Here is a 19,025-nt window from a genome sequence, read left to right as displayed (position 1 = left end):
CCTTCGACCACCACAACCATATCATAACGGTGTTGGCCTACAATCGCTGCCCAAGTCAACATCAATAGAGTAGCGCCATTACGAGTCACTACTGTGTGTAGGTATTTCTATATCGCGCTCTCTCTCTCTCTCTCCCTCACCCTCTCAATTATTCACATAATGATAGACAATGAATTGTTCTGGCTTCGAGTGAGTGTCAGGACTCAAAGACAATCACGTCCGTCGAGGCGGACGTGCTTCAAATGGTGGCGACGCACTCGTATCGAGCGACAAAGGTAGCTGTGCTGCAGTAGCGTCTCAAGGTGTGTCTGTGTTGGTGTTCGTGTGTCTGTTTGAATTAAAATTGTATTTGAAACGAAAATAATCTTACATGGCGCTGGCACAGAGTGCCGTGTGTTATGGTCGGATACATTCCAGAGGGATGTCGGAGTTTGCTGCGCGGTGTCTTAGTCAGTGCTTACCTGCAAAGAAATGCGGAGAGTAAAGAGAGAAATTCAAATCGAGATTAGGTTAAGTTGTTGTCTTTTAAAGAGTGTGTATGTGGTTGTGTGTTGGTGTATGCACAAAAATGATTCCCCATTTGATGTTGGCGTGAAAGCTCGTACGGCCGGAAGTGGCCTTCCTCGGGAAATGGATTAATTCTGTGAGTGTATGCTCTGAGTGTGACTGTGAGTGTGAGTGCGAGTGCGAGGGTGAACGTGAACGTGAACACCAACGACAACGACAACGGATGTTTATGGCGTGACATACATTTCGAAATATGATTTTATTGAATGTAATCACAATTCAACAAAAGAGAGGCAAAGATTCTTTTCGGTTTTGGCTACGTTCGACACGGAGCATTTCTAATCTCTACTGGGAAAAACAGACCCAACGTTGTTTTTTCTTTTTTTTTTTTAATTTACTCAAACCAAAAAATACAAAATAGCAAATTACAATCAATATCATGTACAGTACTTGGTGGATACGCATTTAGCATTCAGTTAGTGGCTTTGTGTGGGCCTTTGTTCGTTACTTTGGAAAATTGGGAACTTAGGGTTTTATCTGGTTTGGCATTTGAAACAATAACAACAACTAGTACTAAGATACAGGGGAGGGAAGGGTTATCGGCTGTGGATTTGTAGGTGGTGTGTTAGATTGGGAGTAGGGGATATGGCAGGGGGTGGGCGACATAGAATCATCTTACCTGATGGCCGGAACAAATGGAGCCGTTGGGCACCCGCACACGAAATGGACTGTGGACTGGACATGAAGTGCGTGGACCCCAACGAGACGATGAGGGTCCCTGTATTGACATGCTACTTATGCTATTTGAACTACACGGGTTAAATGTAGGAGGCGGAGGCACTGGTGCCGCTGGAAGCCCTAGGCTAAGGTTATTAAGACCGGTCATGCTGCGACAGTGGCCGCCACCCAATACTGAGGGCGGCGGTGGCATAACATCGTCCATGGAGCGGCCGCCCATGGCTATGCCGCTGAGGGAGATATGCGAACCCAGCAGACTGCCGTTGTTGTGGGCGTGGCTATGAGTGTGGGCGTGACTGCCACTGCCGCCACCGGACGACATCATCGATTGTGTTAATGAGGGATGCATTGCATTGCCGTGTGGACACATGGTGCCCGCCGAGGATCCAATTGCCGAGCAATTGCCCAGACCCACTCCACCTCCGCCGCCTGCGCTGCCACCTACACAACTTTGTCCCCCAGCACCTTGTGTGGACGACCATTGTACACAGCCACTGCCACCGCCGCCGCCAATTCCTGCCGCCGAAGCCGCCGCTCCCCGAAGGCTATTCGTATGATGTGAATCGCAGTAGTGATCCACGGCAAAACTATCTTGGCTACCAGAGCATTGCAATCTGTGCGGTGGCGGTGGAGAAGACTGACGCGAATAAATCTTTAACTAGTTCTGGTCACGCCCCTGGCCCCAACAAATTCCTCCTCACCGGTGTCTTCGACAGCAGCGTCACTAACGACCACGGGTCTCTCTGTACCGCTGGCCAATCACGTTCGCCAATTTTCGGCGCGTTCACTACCAGTCTCGTAGAAAGCGTGTTGCCTGCTCTGCTCGCAAATCCGCATTTGTCGGCACCACACGAATCAAGAGGTTCTGTCGCCGCTCCTGCTGGGGCATAATTCATACACCTGTCTATCGTGTCGCTATTGCTGGGGAAGCGGGAGACGACGAGGCCCCAACACCATTGGAGGTAAATCACAGCTATTGTTCTGGTTCTGTCGTTCCGTCCTGTTTTCTATTCGCTTTCGGTGCGACAGATTCGGACAGCCGGTGCTTTGGTTGATTGCTTGGTTGAGAAGGAGGGTTGTGTGCGTGCGTACATGCGTGTGTATGAGTGTGTGTGTATGTTTGTGGGTGCGAGCTAGTCTCTGTAACAGTTAACAAAATGAAACTAGCTTCCAACAACTTCGTCTACAGCTCCTCTTGCGACTTTAGTATGTTTCTTGTTTTTGTTTTTTTTTATTATTAATATTAATTTAACAAGTGTTTTTGTTGTTTGTCTTTAATCCTAAATTACAACTACACATGTACAAATGCATCCTCTACTAGCTACTTTACGCTCAATGCCATCTGTGGTCTGTGTGTTTGTGGATGTGTGTGTGTATGCTTGTATGTGTTGCCATGAGTTTAGTGAACTTCTTGCCAGGACTTTGTAACTGAGGCCGGGGCTTGGTTGGGCTGGGCTGGGCTGGTCTGGTCTGCACTCGGATGTTGGTCTGTGGGTTCGCGCTACACCAGCGTTCTGTGGGGGAGTTGTGCTTCCACTTTCCGTTCTCCGTTTTATTGGGTAGCTAATTAATTAATTACTGTTCAGCTGTAAGCTGTTAGCTGTCGGATGTTTTGTTTGCCGCCGAGTGCCGCAAACTCTACTAAATTTACTTAATTAAATGTCTACGGTTTGTCGTGGTGTGCCTTTTTTTGGGGTTTTTATTTGGGTTTGTTTTCTGTTTTGTTTTTCTTCTCTGGGTGGGAAGTTTATAATTTTTAATTAAATGATCTTCATTAAATTTCAAGGTATTTTATTTGGTTGTTGCTGTTGTTTTTATTAGTTTAACATCACATTTGTTTGCTTTGCTTTGTTTTTTTTTTTTATTTTTAATTCTTGTTCATGTCGGGACTTCAATTTATTATTTTGGAGTATTTTTCTTTTTTCATGGAAATTTAAAGTGTCTTGATTAAATTATTGTTTTTGGTTAAGAATTTTTAGCATGCGTTTAATTCGTTTCAACTTTAATGTGGTTTAATTTAGTACTTTATTGTATTTTATTATTTTTGTTTTTTTTTTTAATTCTGCAATTAAAATGTGAAAGCAAAACAAATCAATTAGTCCTTTTCTAGGCGAAAGAAACAAAAAATCGTCTACCGCGTCAATGTGTACCAGGCCAGAGTTGCAACCAAATGAAGGAAAGGGCAATGTGGTGGACAGTACAAGGGTGCAAATGGATTATTTACAGATGCCAGTGTCAGTTGTTGCAGCAATCGAACAACTGGAACAGAATGCTCCACAAAGTCAAACAGCCGAATAGAATCAAAGGTTAATCTGTCTCCACCTACCGAATATTATCACTAAGGGTGCAAATGGGACTAGCGGTATTAGATACCGTGTACCTCTGCGCAAAGCAAATCTAAAGTTATTGGATATATCAAACGACACACAGTGGCGGACAATTTTTAGTGTACGACAATGATTTTTGCTACCTGGCAAGTCGAGATGGGATATAGACACATATAATGGTGCAGATCTGTCACATTTTATCACAAGAAAGTGGAAAAGTTTTAATTAAATATCACAAAATGCTAATAGCGAAACAAAGGCAGAAAAAACTCAATGTATGATATTCATTGTCTTCGTTTTTTTTTTTTTTTTTTGTATTAACGACGTAGGTATATCCTAATGGCCACCTCACCTCAATTTATTTCTTTATTAGTATATTTTTTTAAGTGAAAGTGGCACTTGCCATTTACGAAAAGTTTAAAAATAGGATTTTCTTCGTTTCAATTGAGACCCAAAAATAGCAAAGCGCGTCGGAAAATATAGTCCGAATCGCCTGATTTAATGTTCAAAATCATTCCTCTCGACAGAAAAAGCGAGTGTTCAACAATCTTATATTTTGACTCATCATCAGCGAAAAAATCAGGAATGGCTTATTACTGGTCAGGCAAGAGTTTGAGCCATTTTGCTCTGATATTTGATGTCCATAACTTCCCCGACTAGGATGGGTGTTCACTATTCCCATTCGCAGTGCTTTACTTTTCTAAATTTCTTAGAATAAATGTTACCATAATTATTGGCTTATTATTTGAAGTTGGATCAACATTCCATCTAAATTACCCACAGTCCATCTTAAATTGTGATCGGTAACTGCGATAAGATCCGACCAGGTTTGGTCTCTATTGTCCCTAAACACCATTCCAAATTAGTTGTTCAAATTAAATCAAAAATTCGATAAACGCATTTGGAACATTGTATTTCGTTCTAATTAATGTTTGCGTCGTCATGCGGTAGCAGGGCCTTAAATGAATTCTTATTAACATTTCGCTCAGAACTGTATGACAGCTTCCATAGTCTACTTCACAATTGAGCATTTGACTTAAGTATCCTCCCTTCTAAAATTGCGAGAATGCTCCGAATCTTAAATGAGTTGAAAATTTGATACAAAAAATAGGTGTCATATGACTTCGTTTTCATTGCTTCATGGATAGCTTTGTAAGTTTAAGGGAGGGTGGGTATCATCTTTGACAATTATTAAAAATATGAGAAAAAGATTTTACACATCTCTTCAGTCAGCCAGTCAACTTTGAGATGTATTTCTAAAATTGCGAAATGCCTGCCAATCATTTCAGGTCTTTCCCACCCTAATACATATTAAGAACCCAAGGAGGAAAACATGTACGAACCACAAACAAAGTTCAACGGATGAGGAGGAGGCATGGCTTTTTATAGAAACACTATTCATGGCCAAAGTGGGTTACTAGTAAAGCCTCGCAACATGGCTCTTCAAAATACCCAATTAATTTATGACTGGCAATAACCATAAACATTTTCAATATTATTTTGCTGAATTAACCAAAACAGCCATAACAGTAACAGTAAATTTTAAAGGTTTACGATGCTGGGTGCCCGAAGAACAAACCCCAAAATTAAAATTATTTTTAATAACCCCCACAACACAACCCCATGCAGCCCAAAACGCTGTCGAGGCACTCAAACATTTTCATCCCATTGGATTTTTGGTGGCCCAAAGGAAAATTGCGGTAGTTGCGGTGCCACTTGCCGCTACGCCATTTCACGCACCCAATTCGGAATGACGGAGCAATTATAAGAACCATCGAAGAACACTTTAATTGAAAACTCTGAAGAAAATACTCTGTACTACGTGCAAATGTTGGGCGAGATAAATATTTCAGTTCTTCCACAGCGGAATATTCAAATAAATACAACTGCAGATGGCTGGAAGTTTAGATTTGATTTGTCCTTTGGATAACCAATCTTTCTGCCATGAATTGTCCATAGTCTGGGATGCCATATTTGCAAGTAAAATGAAAATACCTGGCGGCAGTGCCAGCAGGTGTGTGTGTGTGTGTATGTGGCTGTGGAAAGCCCAAGAAAATACTATAATCAAGGTGGAACAATTTAATAGAACAAATGTCAATAAAAACAGCAACATCATCGTCAGATACCAGCAGCATGAGGCCACTGGTTTCCTCTGCAGCCATAGTGTCGTGTCATTCAGCTCTGAGAGGAGGCTGTCACGCAGAGAGAACATTTTTGTGCAATTCGCTCTCTCTCTCTCGAAATTGGCCAAAGTTTTCGTCTGTGTGGGCGAATGGCTGAATAGATGAACCTTTCATTCAGAGAGCATGTTTGTCGATGTAGTAACAGGGCAATGCGGAATGAGAGTACAATGAGAGGGGCTAGCAAGCATTACATGGCCGCTCAACCCTGCTGGATACACATTTAACAACAACAAAAAATCACTTCCATGAACAACTAAAGATTTTTTAAATGAAAAGAAAAGAAAAAAAGAAACTTTAAGGATTTCGATTCCTTACAAACCTGTTCATTGCAATACTTACAGCGAAATATTTACACGTCCCCCCCCGGCTGTTACTTGGGGGAAGTCTAAACAGCCCAACTCTTATCTGTATGCTACGATTGCGGAGATTGTTCGATTGCAGTGCTGTTGTGTTGTATTTGGAATTTGGTTAACAATTCGTAGATTTTAGAGAAGATTTCTTCATTTTCATGTTTCAATATCCGTTTCAAATCCGCGTTTTCTGCGATAGCGAAAGTAATGAAGGTTCGAGAGAATAAAGATGTAATAGCTTGCGATTGGAAAATTTACATACACATTGCATGAAAATGGAAATGGAAAATATCACATTAAATTGGGAAATGCTTCATTTTCGCCAAAAAGCCACAGAGAATGTGCGCTCAGCCACAATGCTGCGTTTCCATCTGGGAAGAGTATCATCGATACCAACCGCCAGCCTGACAATCATCCTGAAAACCCTCCGACCATTAACCCATATGCGAAACTCATCGCATGCCATTAAATTTAATTCTGAAATGGAGGAGAACAGCTATAGAAGAACTAAACTGAATATCCAATTGAAAAGATTTTTTTAGACCGACGTACACATTCAGAGGTGTTGGTTTGCTCTCGTCCTTTGTGCTGCGAAGGGGGATGGAACTGGCGTGTATGTTCTCAATCTAATAATATCGATGAACTAACAAGAGCAACAAACGGCATTTATGACTTAAATACACACCATTTACAAATCAAAGACCCAACACACACATACACACACGCCCAACAGGGGATACACACAAACACATGGACAATTCATAGATTGCAATTTTCATTCTCTCACATGATACGCTACATCATCTGGAAGATTTTTATATAGGGGAGGGGGAGGGGTGTAGTGGAAAAAGATTTGGGTGATAACAAAAACGCTCGTCGCAAACGAACAAATGTTAGGCATAGTGATGTCAAGTGTTAAATCCTTTCAGTATCAATTCAACGAGTCAATCTACGATGTCTGTATGTACATATGTGAAATGCATATACGTATGAACGTCTGAAAATTGAAAATTGCGTTTCACGTGTGTATCGCCCGAACGCTTCGCTTTTAAACATTTTTTGTCAAGACAAAACATATGCGGCCCCTCTCACCCTCGTTAATTGATTTCTATGTCTATTTTCATACTCGGAAAAATGAGGCATCCCTGCATCTTTTTGGTGCTGACCAGCTTTGAAACAGTGAAATGACAAATTTTATTTTTTTTTTCTCATGACACCTTCTGTCAAGTAGCCCACAATATTATGTTTTCCACTAGTCATACAGATACTTATTAAGCGAATTTGTTACTTGGAAGTTAACGAATTAAGTGCCATAAAGGAAGAAAGAAATCTTGACCATATATTCAGGTTTATTATGGTAGTAATTAAGTAGTTTAATAATAAGTTTCAGTTGGTTTTAAAACATTTTTAACCAAATTCAAATATGAAAGGAATAGAACTTTGGAATACATATACATTTGCGCAAGTCGCGATATCTGAATCGATCTGATGGAAAACAAATTCAAGGACATTGGATTCGATTCGTTATGAATCAAACATAAAACAAAGAAAAACTAGTAAGGAAATATCTGAAACAATTTTGATCGGAATCAATGAATCCGCCCAGATATTGGGATACATAATTGGACTATTTAAAAAACCATTCCAAATGTTGAGAATCCTACATTTGCTAAAAAATTGGGCTTCCTTGCTAACAAATTGTAAAATGCACGTGGTGTAATGGACATTGATGCTCATATACGATTTGGGTCGATTTTATTTCTGAAATGTTTTTTAAATGTTCATAGAAAAGATTATCTTTAGTTTTAAACGAGAGCCACGTAGCCAATTAGCGATAATTGAACTTTGATGAACATCTGTCGTATCTGACAATGTACCTCAATGTAATCGGAATCAATGAAAATGACAGGAGTACCCTGACCATGTAATTGTAATTTTGTGCGGATGTAACTTTTAGCTTGTGGTGTAGGGTATAATAAACTTAAATGAATTATATAGAGGAAACATGTTTTGTGCTCTCGGTGATCACATTTGCTCACTATTGACATTGTCGTTGTCTTGTATCTCCTCTCAGAGGCGCTTACACTGAGTAATCCCGCAATTTTATTAACGAATTGTCCATTACCGCAGCGAGGTAATGCAAACCTCATACAAATCCAAGTCTGGACAAGAAACAAGCAACGCTGTAAGAAGACTGCTTCCCTGAGGATTACTTGTGTGTGTATATATTTATGTTTACGCATGATGAAACCAGAATATCCCTTGGGGATTTTTAGCACACAAATGATGTGACCAGAAACAATATCCTCGAGCAGATAAGTTGAAGTGGCACATAACAACAACAACAACGTATTCATCGCTGTTGTAACATAAACAAAGTTGAGTATTCATTTGGGAAACATGAAAATCGCTTGTTAAACTTCGTTGGTGGAAATGGCGCTTAGCATAAGAAAATATCGACTTATAATTTGCATTTTTTATGAGCTCCTTGTAATAGCGGTTCCGAGAATTTTATTGAAGGCAATATCTCAAACCTTCTGCTGATTCCATCGAGTTTCTTTATTGCTCGTCGAAATGCACCAACCCTAATTTCTAAACAAATCACAACTTTTTCCCTCACTTGTTATTCACCGTTGAAAGTTCGACAAAAAAAAATAATTCAAGTTCCGCCATATAACGTTTTCTTTTTAAACTAGTGTTGATACTAGTGAATGATAATACTTAGCTCGTGCCTGATTTAAAAAATACTTAGTTTGATCCTTTCGCATGAAATGGTAAATGGCTGGTAAATTGCGACATTGCTTCTACAATCATGGTATTGTTGTAGAATTGCGAAAATTGCGCACGGATTTTGGAAAGAAGAGAAGCTCCGTATGCAAGCAAGCTAAATTTTTGCATTTTGCACCCAAAACGAGTTACTGTTTGGTGCGGATTTTGGTCAAGGGTCATTTTTTTTCTTCGGAAACATTGAACGAAGTTTTGATCACAAAAATTGAAGAGGAGAATACTACCAATATTTGGTTTGAACAGGACACACATTCGAAGCTACATCGATGTTTTGCGCCCCGTTTTCGAAGATCGCAGTGTCAGCCGCATAGCTGATGCCGGTTGGCCCTCCCGGAACTGCTATATGACACCGTTGGACTATTATTTGTGGCGTGTCGTCAAAGGTAACTGTGACGCCGACAAGCCAGAGACAATTGTCGCTTTAAATGGCAATATTCGTGACCCCGTTTGGTGAAATACAGCTGCACACAATCGATAATGTGCTTACAATTAGACCAATGGTGGAGACTACTGCATGGCCAGCCGAGGCAGCTAATTGAATAAATTCATTAATCAAAACGACTGTACTTTAAAAAATATGAGAATTTTGAAATATTATGAGGTGGAAATTTTTGCATTTTTTGAATAAATGCCGATCCCTGTAATATTTATAACGCGAAACAGCCAAGTTAGAACCGCAATGCTTAACAAGTGAAGGGACGCTCTTGACCTACTCACTGTCATTACCAACACGCTAATTGCACCAGAGCCGATTCATTGCCTCTCACTTGACACAAAGCCATGCCCAAAATGCGTTGGGGACAAGTTCGTCAGCCGACTGGGACATACTCCCAATAAATAAGTTAATGAGGATACAAAGCAGGAACAAAGACGATGAAATGCAAAGGACAAAGTAAGTATTGCTGTTTGCGAGGAAACCAAGAGGACGACACGTTCGCACGCAGAGATGCAACCTTTTCCTTGTAAGGACAATGGGGCTTTCTATTTAGACCTGTTTTGTCAGTCCTCGTGGGTTCCCACGACATTTAAGCGTTTTGGGGCGATAAAACCAAAATGGATTTCCCTGTAACTCGCAGTCTGCAGTAATTTGTTTCTTTCGGATGTTTGAGTGTGTGTTGCTCTTTCTATGCTATCTATTTAACTTCATTTCGTTGGGTGTACGCTGGAAGTCGGGATACTGTACGTGTCGCAATCGGTGTGTAACTCTCTCTCACACACACACACAAGCCCACAGAGGATGAGAGAAGTGCACGAATGTGAACAACACAAAAACGGGCCAATACACAAATTGTCGCATCGCTGTGTGCGTGAAGTAAGGCAGAATAGCAAAAGAAGAAACACACATTTGCAACAAACGAATTCAAAACGAAATCGAAGAAATACCGAAAATAACGGAGTCGTGCTCTTTTCCATGCCAATAACAGTGGAGGAAGCAAGCACACGACACGACCACCAACAACAACACGGCAATATGTAAATTTTCCATTAATTCGGATCGGATCGAAACGAGACGAAACGAAATAAATCAATGAAGAAATGAAAAATTGTGAACGAAAGGACACTGGATTGCAGCAGATATTCATTGCGAACAATTATGTATGTATGTATGTAAATATTTTATTTATTTTTAATTTAAATCACTTTCAAGTTACATGCTGTCGTTAGCACGGAGTTCGCCAGGTTTCTTTTTTTTATTTTTTGCTTTTCGTGGATTCCAAATCGTTTCACTATAATATACAAAAAGAAACGCATAAAATGAATCAGATTTTCACAAATTGCAAACTTTTCGATATCCGTTTTCGCGACAAAGAAACTTTTGAGTTCAATTTAATTAATTTTGGTTTCACTTGATTTTTGTCTTTCTTGCTGTGTGTGTGTGTTTTTTTCTTGTTTTTTTTTTTTTTTTTTTTTTTTTTTGGTACACAATTCTCTGAAGTAGCTAGGTCCTGGCCCTGCAGAGCAAATTGAGTTTTCTTTTAGGTTTCTTTTTCACTTAAACCCTTACCAGCCAAGGGCTCGCGTTATACTGCCACAGTTTCCCAATAAAAGGTGAACCAATATAGACTCGCATCATAAAATTCATTCCACCACATCGCTCAGCTCAGCTCGGCGCTCACGCTTTTGATACTCGGAGTACGCTGGTCCAGCTGAATGCAGGAAAGCGAAAGGACAATCTGCATTTCATTGATGCTGAACAGCGAGCAGATCCACATCAGCAAACGGTGTAAGCGAGACAACAACAGTGACACCATCGTCTCTCCAAGGAGTGGGTGGTGGATGCTGTGATACAGCACGAGCAAAGCTCTCCCATCGAATGTGTTTGTGTCATTGGCACACAGAGACACTGGTCCACTGACAAATGCCTATACATGACTCCTGCAATTCAGGAGACATGCGTGCTGCCGCTTCGCTCCGATGCTGCTCGCACGACACGACGAGAGGCAATCTACTCGCAACGTGTGGCTGACGTTGCGTCTGTTATTTATTTTTACTAGCATTCCTCAGCGGTTGGCAGCTTCTCTTTCAACGCCTTCTTTCTGTTTATCTTACTATGCCAGACTGTTCGGCTCGTATCCACCTGATGTCGCTGCGGTTTGCTGTCGGCCGTTCGGTATATTCGTCACGTCAGAGTTCGGCATCAGAAATTGCCACAGTTATTGGCACACTCGGACACACTTTCGCTCTCGCCACATTCAAACGCTGCACAGACATCATTCCCAGTCGTAGTGACTCTCTAATAAAGTACCCTCCGAGTTACAGGCCCCAACAGCCAGTCCAATAAGTGAAATCTCAGGAAAATAAGACACAACCGGGACTGCTGTCCCGCACCCCACGCACGCTACGGCCCAAATGAATAGAGCCAGTCATGCAGTGGTCATCAAATGAGTCAGCACTACCGAGCAGTTTGACATCTGTCACACACACACATACTCACACAAACACATAGGCAGGGTAGGATAATTGTGCTTAGATTTGTGAGAAATTAACAAGCAAATGACCAAATCAATTACGAAAAATGGCAAGCAGCACGCTACGGTTCGTGTTTAGGTTTTACTGGTGAAACCTAGAAATACAACTGCTCCAGGCATTCCCCCATCACGTTCAAAATTATTTAAAGCAGATACTACCCCATTCACTTTGGTTTTTTATTGATGCCAAAGGTTGCCTCCCCGAGTTACAGCCCCCAACAGGCAGTCCAATAATCTTGAAAACTTGCGTTAAGGTCCCGAATGCTTAGGACAACATTTTATTCTCAATCAAATCTCTTACTTCTTACATTGCATATCCGATATGTAGATATCATTCATAGCAGATATCTTCACAGCCTCGTTTGGAAATTTGATATTACTCCGAAAATTCCACCTTTATCCTGCCCCTTTTCAGATGTAATCCAAAACATTTCAATTGTAATTTGAAATTCGAATTCCATTCTTAAATTTTCGATTTGAATTGATCCAAATTCGAATTGCAAATTGAATGATTCATATTAGAGATGGAAGAAGTCGAATATCAAATGAAACAATTTAAAGTAAAAAAGGAAAAAAAAAATAGAAATTAAAAGGAATTAACCGAATTACAAATAAAATTCTCGAATTAAAAATCAAATCATTCAAATTACATACGAATAATGTGTTGAGGCCATACCAGACTCAAGGACACATTCAAAGGAAGAACCTTTTACATCGATTTTCTAATATTTTTTTTGGAACTAAAATTAGTTAAAAAATCCTTCATTATTGAGCTTCTATTCTAAATTGCCGTACATTTCGTATAACCCTCAGATTATTATTTTATAAAAAAAACACCAATTTTGACATTGAAGCGATGACGACTTTATAATTTTGCACATTACTTTGGGTATTTGGAAGAGGTGTGTTTCAGCTGTTATCTGCAATTCGTGAATTCCGAATGTAGTCTGAGAAAATACAAACGCAAGCATTTATCTTTTTTATGAGTGTTTCGATTGGGAATTTGCCTGAAGTAAATCATACCAACACTGATCGCTATCGAATGCATATTACCGCTTTGGAGCGGTTGGATCTAAAATCGGATAAAACTAATATGTGGGTGCTATAGTCCAACACGTTCGTACAATTCAAAAAGCAAATATCGTTGGTCGTTGTATCGTTTACATCAAATTAGAGCAAATCATGTATCGGAGCTGTGTCGAAATCTGAACGGATTTCGACAACACTTGGTAAATATGAAGGGCTCACAGCTATACCGAACTAAGTCATAAAAACATAATTCCAAGATATTTAGAGGTAAAGTAAATGTACTGCAATTAATTTCTGGAAGCAATATTTTAGTCTACCAAAAGAAAATGTAAAAGTCTATATTCAAAATTAACTAATGATATAAAGTTAAAAGAAAAATAATTTAAATATATTACTAAAAAAATATTCAAAAACAAAAAACCAGCTTTGGTTCGTTATTACTCTGAATAAAATTTGAAGGTTTTACAGCTAAAGCGAACCAAGTCAAAAAAATAAATAAATTGTTCATTTTATGACTAAATATAGTTGATGTTCCGCTTGTAATAAGCAACTGATGTTGATAGCTTTGGAAAAGGCAATGCTTTTTGAATGTCAAAAGTACAGAAATAGTGCTCATCAGATGGCACTTCTGTATTCAGTGAGTCTCGAGCTAGCTGTGCTGCTTTTAAGTGAAGTTCCTTTTGCCAAATTAAATTTGTATTTTCGTCTTCATCGAATTTTATTTTCATGTTAAGTTCATCACATATTCGAAAGTTATCCTTATTCGGTCAGTGCTCCAGTGGTCCATTCCAACAAGTACCTCCCCCACAAAGGGTAAAAATTTTAAATAATTATAACTCTTATAAAATGTGATGAAATTTTCCGATTGTGTTCAAATTACACAGATCAGAATATTTTTATTAACCCACGCTCTGCTGTGAATATGGAATATATCGCTCCACTACCTCTGGTATCATCCCCACAAAAGGTCAACATTTTGAATATCCATGAAGCTCATAAGACGCGATATTATTCGATTTCATTCAGATTGGGTACATTTCAAAATTTCCTTCAACACAAGATCTGTTATAAAGATGGTAGAGATCGGACCATTTCTTCTGGTACCTTCCCACACAGGGTTCATGATTTTGAAAAACAAAACTGAAAGAAAACGAAATAATCATCCAACTCCCTTTAGATTTCACACATACAAACATTTTCGCTAACACAATATTTGTTGTGAAGATGGAATATATCTGCGAACCCCTTCCGGTACATCACCCACAAGGGGTCACAATTTTCAATGCCTTTATCTGTCATAACTTGCGAAACAAGTCGATGATTCTTTACAACTTGCTATATCTCAATATTTCTCTCAACCAGAAACATGAGATGAATATGGAATAATGTACGATTTTCTTGTAATTGTGCCCATACTAATATTTAATGTGTATTAGGAAAAAGTATATCAAATAAAAAAGCAGTAAGTTCGGTCGGGCTGAGCTTTGAATACCCTCTACCATTTGGAAAGGATTTGGATATTAAAAAATACTTTTAAAAATCATAAAAATACCGAATATAGAGAGTTATCGTAATGTGGAGGTATATACGAAAATGTGGACCTGCACAGCCAAGTTTTGTCATAGTCCATTACAATATTCAAATAGGAAACTTGAAAAAATCCGGTAAATAATATCGCAAAAACATCATAATACCGAATACGAAATATGAAAAAAATTGGTGAATAATGTCATTAAAGTCATCAAAATACCGATCATTTCCAATACCAAAAGCCCTGTAGACCAAACAGTCATCTGAGTAAATTTTATCAACCTACTACAAACGCCTCGGAAGCTAGAGTGATTTCCACAGATGGACAGACAGACGAATGGACATCACTAAATCGACATTGAATCATTGCTAAAATCTATATATACGCTGATTCAAAGTGAAACACACTGACTTGGTTCATTTTTGCTTTGAATAAAAACGAAAATGACAGTCGTGGACTTAGGTTTTTTAACGTTATCTTTGGAACGAAACAATTTTTTACATTGTGCTTTACAGAGTAAACAGAGTTGCCACATGCGGGGACATTGGCACTAGTTTCGGCATTTTTTATTTTTCATGACTTGGTTCGGTATAGCAGTGAGCCCTCCATATGTTTACATCCGACATCCCATATCTTGTATCGAATCTCATTGCCATAGAGTGCATATTTTGGCTTTGCGGAAACAAATTAACTGTGCAAAGTGTAGTCTATTAGCTTGGTGCAACCTGAACAAAATACGATAAACCGACATGCATTACAGTCGTATGAGTATCGCGGTTGTTGTGCGATAACATACATATTTTGACGAATAGAAAACAACGATTTATCTTTGGCGTAACGGTCTCCCGTTTCAAATGGATTCCTGAGAATATGGATGATATGCGTACTTTGAGTCGGATTCAAAATATTCTACAAAAAGCATCCTGGTATTGATTAAATTATTATCATTTTCGGGAAAAACAAAGTCAAAGAACGCTCATGTGCAATTTACAAAAGTGCATAATTTGGTGCGACGCTACGAACATCTTGCGTATGCTTGTTGGGAATGTTGATAATACGACCCAATGCAAAGCAAAACGCATAATTTGCTAAAAATTTTATTAGATTTTGCATTTCCTCGCTGAGTAGTATCGTCGCTACACCAACCGTTGCATACTTAGAATGACAACAGTGTAACCTCCATTTGACCCCTACATTTAACATTTGATGACATCGTCGGTGAAACATACAGTTTGTCGACTAAATGTTTTCAAAGCATGTTTTTTATTTACCTGCTTTTTAACTGAGACCTGGGGCAGCCAGAAAAACATATGATCAGGAAATTTGTTTCGAAAAGTATTATACATACGGTCTAGTCCGATTGTAATAATGGCACGTCTCTCTTTAGCTGAGAACTGAGTACAGCACATACCGCGCAGAGAGTAAAAGAAGGACTCAACGTGAATTCTTAATATGACAATTTGTGGAAATACCCGATGTAGAGCAGCCTTGCTCACAATATACGCATTTGTAGTGGTAATAGACTCTGCCGGCCTGCCAAACCAAGGCTGTTCAAAGCTGGTTTAGAGTTTATGTAAAGTACTAGATTCCGCATGGAGCATAGAAATAGAGCTGAACTCATAAATTCTGGCATTATGATCAACGAAAGTGTGCAACTTTTAGATAAAGAGGTCGACTTGCAAATGCGTACGATAACGTGTACGAAATGTACTAAACTTGGTATATAGAGTAGAAAAGAGTTAAAATGGTGCATTTCAGTATTAAGAATAATACAATAATTAATACAAATAAAATACAAAGCAAACTGTACCATTTTTTAGAAAATTGTTAACCAGAAAAGCACGATTTTGTACATACGTAACTATTTTCGATGTCTATTGAAATAATAAGTAATACACTTTTTAACTTGAAATTTAGGAGTAATGCTATTTTAGTTTTATTAACATTCTACGTGGGGTAAAAAATGACACATAAATTCACTCGATGTAAATTCCTTTTTCCGCACACGAAGTCGCGGGCATTTGCTAGTAGATCTGTTGCCATTGTTACCTTCTGATTACACTTTCTGCCGATAATAAAATAACTGATGTTAATTGAAGGTGTTTAGAAATCTACCAGTGGTATAGATTGGTTTTCTTCGTATTCGCATTGAATGTGCGTATCTATTGCTTTTCAGAAACTCGTAACCGTTTTGTTATAAAAAGTTACTGGACATCAACGAAAGATTGCATTCAATTTCATTATGGATTCTTAAGTGTCAGGGAGACATGCGTAAACAATAAATGTGTGGTCATTTATTTTTGATTTACTCATACTCTTCGAAATACTTGACAAACTGAGTATTTTTTATATTTAAATTTTATTTCATGAGCGGTATAAACGTAGAATGCTTTTGATGAGTGTGCATCGCTTCTGCAATAGAAAACACTGTGCCATAATTCCAGGTGAAACACCCATAATAAAATAAAATGAATTGTAGTTCGCAGATGTTGGACCCTTAATGATCTTAGCGATGGCACTGTGTGTGGGTACAGTGTACATTGTTATGTACACATCAGAATATTGCAATTCAATGGACGAAATAAAAAAGTTAATTATGGTCAAATTGATAAAATAATACATTTGTTTTTCAACTCACTTGTCGCCTTCTAATGGCCAAAGAATGCGAAGCAGTGTAAGTAGTTACCGTGGCCCATTATTTTTTAATGGAAGTTTTTCATGATTCGACAGAATAATAGAATGGAAAATTAATTGAAGTTATTTTGAAGCTCTTACCCTGATTTAGTACGGCAAAAATGTCTATCTGTGTGCTAAATAACTCGGGCCACAAAGAACACAAAGTTTTAAATAATTGTTAATTCTCTCGTCACATGTGGCTTAAACCTCCCAAATACTTGAAATCGGGGGAGCCCATATAGGGTGGTCTATAACGATTTATAAGGAGGTTTGTTTTGTTTGTGAAGAACTGTGAATGTCAAACAATGGTTAAATCATAAGATAAATATGGCTAGGACTTTTAAATGTTTCAAATCTGGAGAAACTATTAGCTTCCATTCTGATTTTAGAAAAAGCATACCCAAATTTACTGTGGAGACCGACATAGAAAATGCTGGACGTTTTTCGAGTACTTTTGTATCTTAAAATTAAAAGTTTTGGACTAGATTCGGCTTGGCATCTATTCTTATTCAGTGCTGTCATCCACTTCGGGCAAAAATACCTACGTAATACCGTCCAATGTTACAAAGTTGAGCTGCACTGTTGTTTTATATCGTCAAATGTGTTTTTCCATATCTTTTGTGAGCCTCATACATGTTACGGGATCTATAGCCTCAAGCGTTGCCAAACATCACAAAAATCCGAATTGGAGTTTCAATAGTAATAGGGACGGCGAATAAATTGCAAATGATTGGACCTTAATGGTATCGGATATGGTAGGCCAATTTAAAACTATATAACGTGGACCTAAATTGAATAGGAGTCAATGTTTATGAAAAACTAGAAAACAGCAATAAAAAAAAACAATGTCGACCGAAAATGCTGGTTTAAAAGTTGGCGGTTGAGATTCCAACCACAGTGACAACAGTTACCAAAAATATATTATTTGGGGTTTGACTTTCATTTATGGGGCTCAAGATATTTAGATTATTTCCAAAATACCCTCAGCCAATGTGCGGTTATATAAATATATTTTGACTTGCGTTAAGATTATTCAAACTGTTGACCCTTCCGAAGGAGTGGGCCAATATTTCCCATTCCGTATCTGACATAAACGATATCGACTACTTGCTTCACTTAAAATTAGGTATTTCATAATGTTTCGAAAAGTTCGTGTTTTATGAGAGTTATAATTATTTAATATTTTGAATATTGTTGTGGGGGAGGACCTGAAGGGAGAAGTCCGATATTGTCCATCTTTACAACACATCTTGTGTAGATAGATGTATTGGTATGTGTCCAGAACAAACTTGGGTTGATAAAAATATTGTGATGTGTGTAATATTAAGACAATCGGACTCTCACATCACATCTTCTAAGAGTTATAATGGAGTGGATCGACATTGTCCATTTTCGCTCCTGACCTAGCACTGACGCATTTCCAAAGTTGCAGCAAAATCGGATAATCCTTTCTATTCCTTTTGTGGGGAGGTACCAGAAGGTGTCCATCTTCGAACTCAATCTATATACTATGACAATATTATTAATAATAATATTACGGACGGACGGAAGGACGGACATCGCTAGATCGACTCCAAATGCCCTGAATCGGATTTGGTCCAAAGGGATCTAGGGTCTGAAACCGTTATTTCGATTAGGCACGTTTTTGCCGTATCATAAGATATATAGCCATATGCCTGAGGGTATAAATAAAAATGGGGAATTACAAAAAATCAAAAGGTCAGGATACATGTGGGACCACACCAAACTGATTGGACTTGCATTTACCATGAGTTGAGACATTGTACACCTTGTATCTTTTTCTTGCTGTGTGTCCATCTTTCAAGCCAAGAAACGGGAAATTTTGCGTTTTTATCTTTGCTCATCGTCGGTTGCATTTACTTGGTTTGTGGTTGGATTAACCTGAATTGTGGCCCGGGTCGGCAGGT

At 38.7% G+C, this 19,025-nt stretch overlaps 1 protein-coding gene across 15 annotated transcripts in view; it reads right to left on the bottom strand.

The window, feature by feature from the left end:
- LOC101887483 (peripheral plasma membrane protein CASK) overlaps positions 1–19,025 on the bottom strand; it is a 94,455-nt gene that overhangs the window by 40,213 nt on the left and 35,217 nt on the right. Inside the window, exons 1-4 of one of the 15 annotated variants that reach the window (XM_059125464.1) lie at positions 10,898–11,741; positions 10,534–10,619; positions 6,095–6,295; positions 1,187–3,307 (exon numbers count right to left, since the gene is read on the bottom strand). The exons of 10 other annotated variants lie outside the window; for them this stretch is intronic. In XM_059125464.1, coding sequence (XP_058981447.1) covers positions 1,187–1,615 — 429 coding nt within the window. In that variant the 5' untranslated portion in view covers positions 1,616–3,307; positions 6,095–6,295; positions 10,534–10,619; positions 10,898–11,741. Of the gene's footprint in view, positions 1–1,186; positions 3,308–6,094; positions 6,296–10,533; positions 10,861–10,897; positions 11,742–19,025 lie in introns of those variants that run through there. 4 more of the 15 variants (XM_059125467.1, XM_059125466.1, XM_059125468.1 and 1 more) reach the window with 4 other exon arrangements.

Source organism: Musca domestica, unplaced genomic scaffold (assembly GCF_030504385.1).
Source record: "Musca domestica strain aabys unplaced genomic scaffold, Musca_domestica.polishedcontigs.V.1.1 33, whole genome shotgun sequence".
Taxonomy (NCBI): Eukaryota; Metazoa; Arthropoda; class Insecta; order Diptera; family Muscidae; genus Musca; species Musca domestica.
Note: the sequence above shows the minus strand (reverse complement) of the source record. Positions and strands in the feature narration are given on the sequence as shown.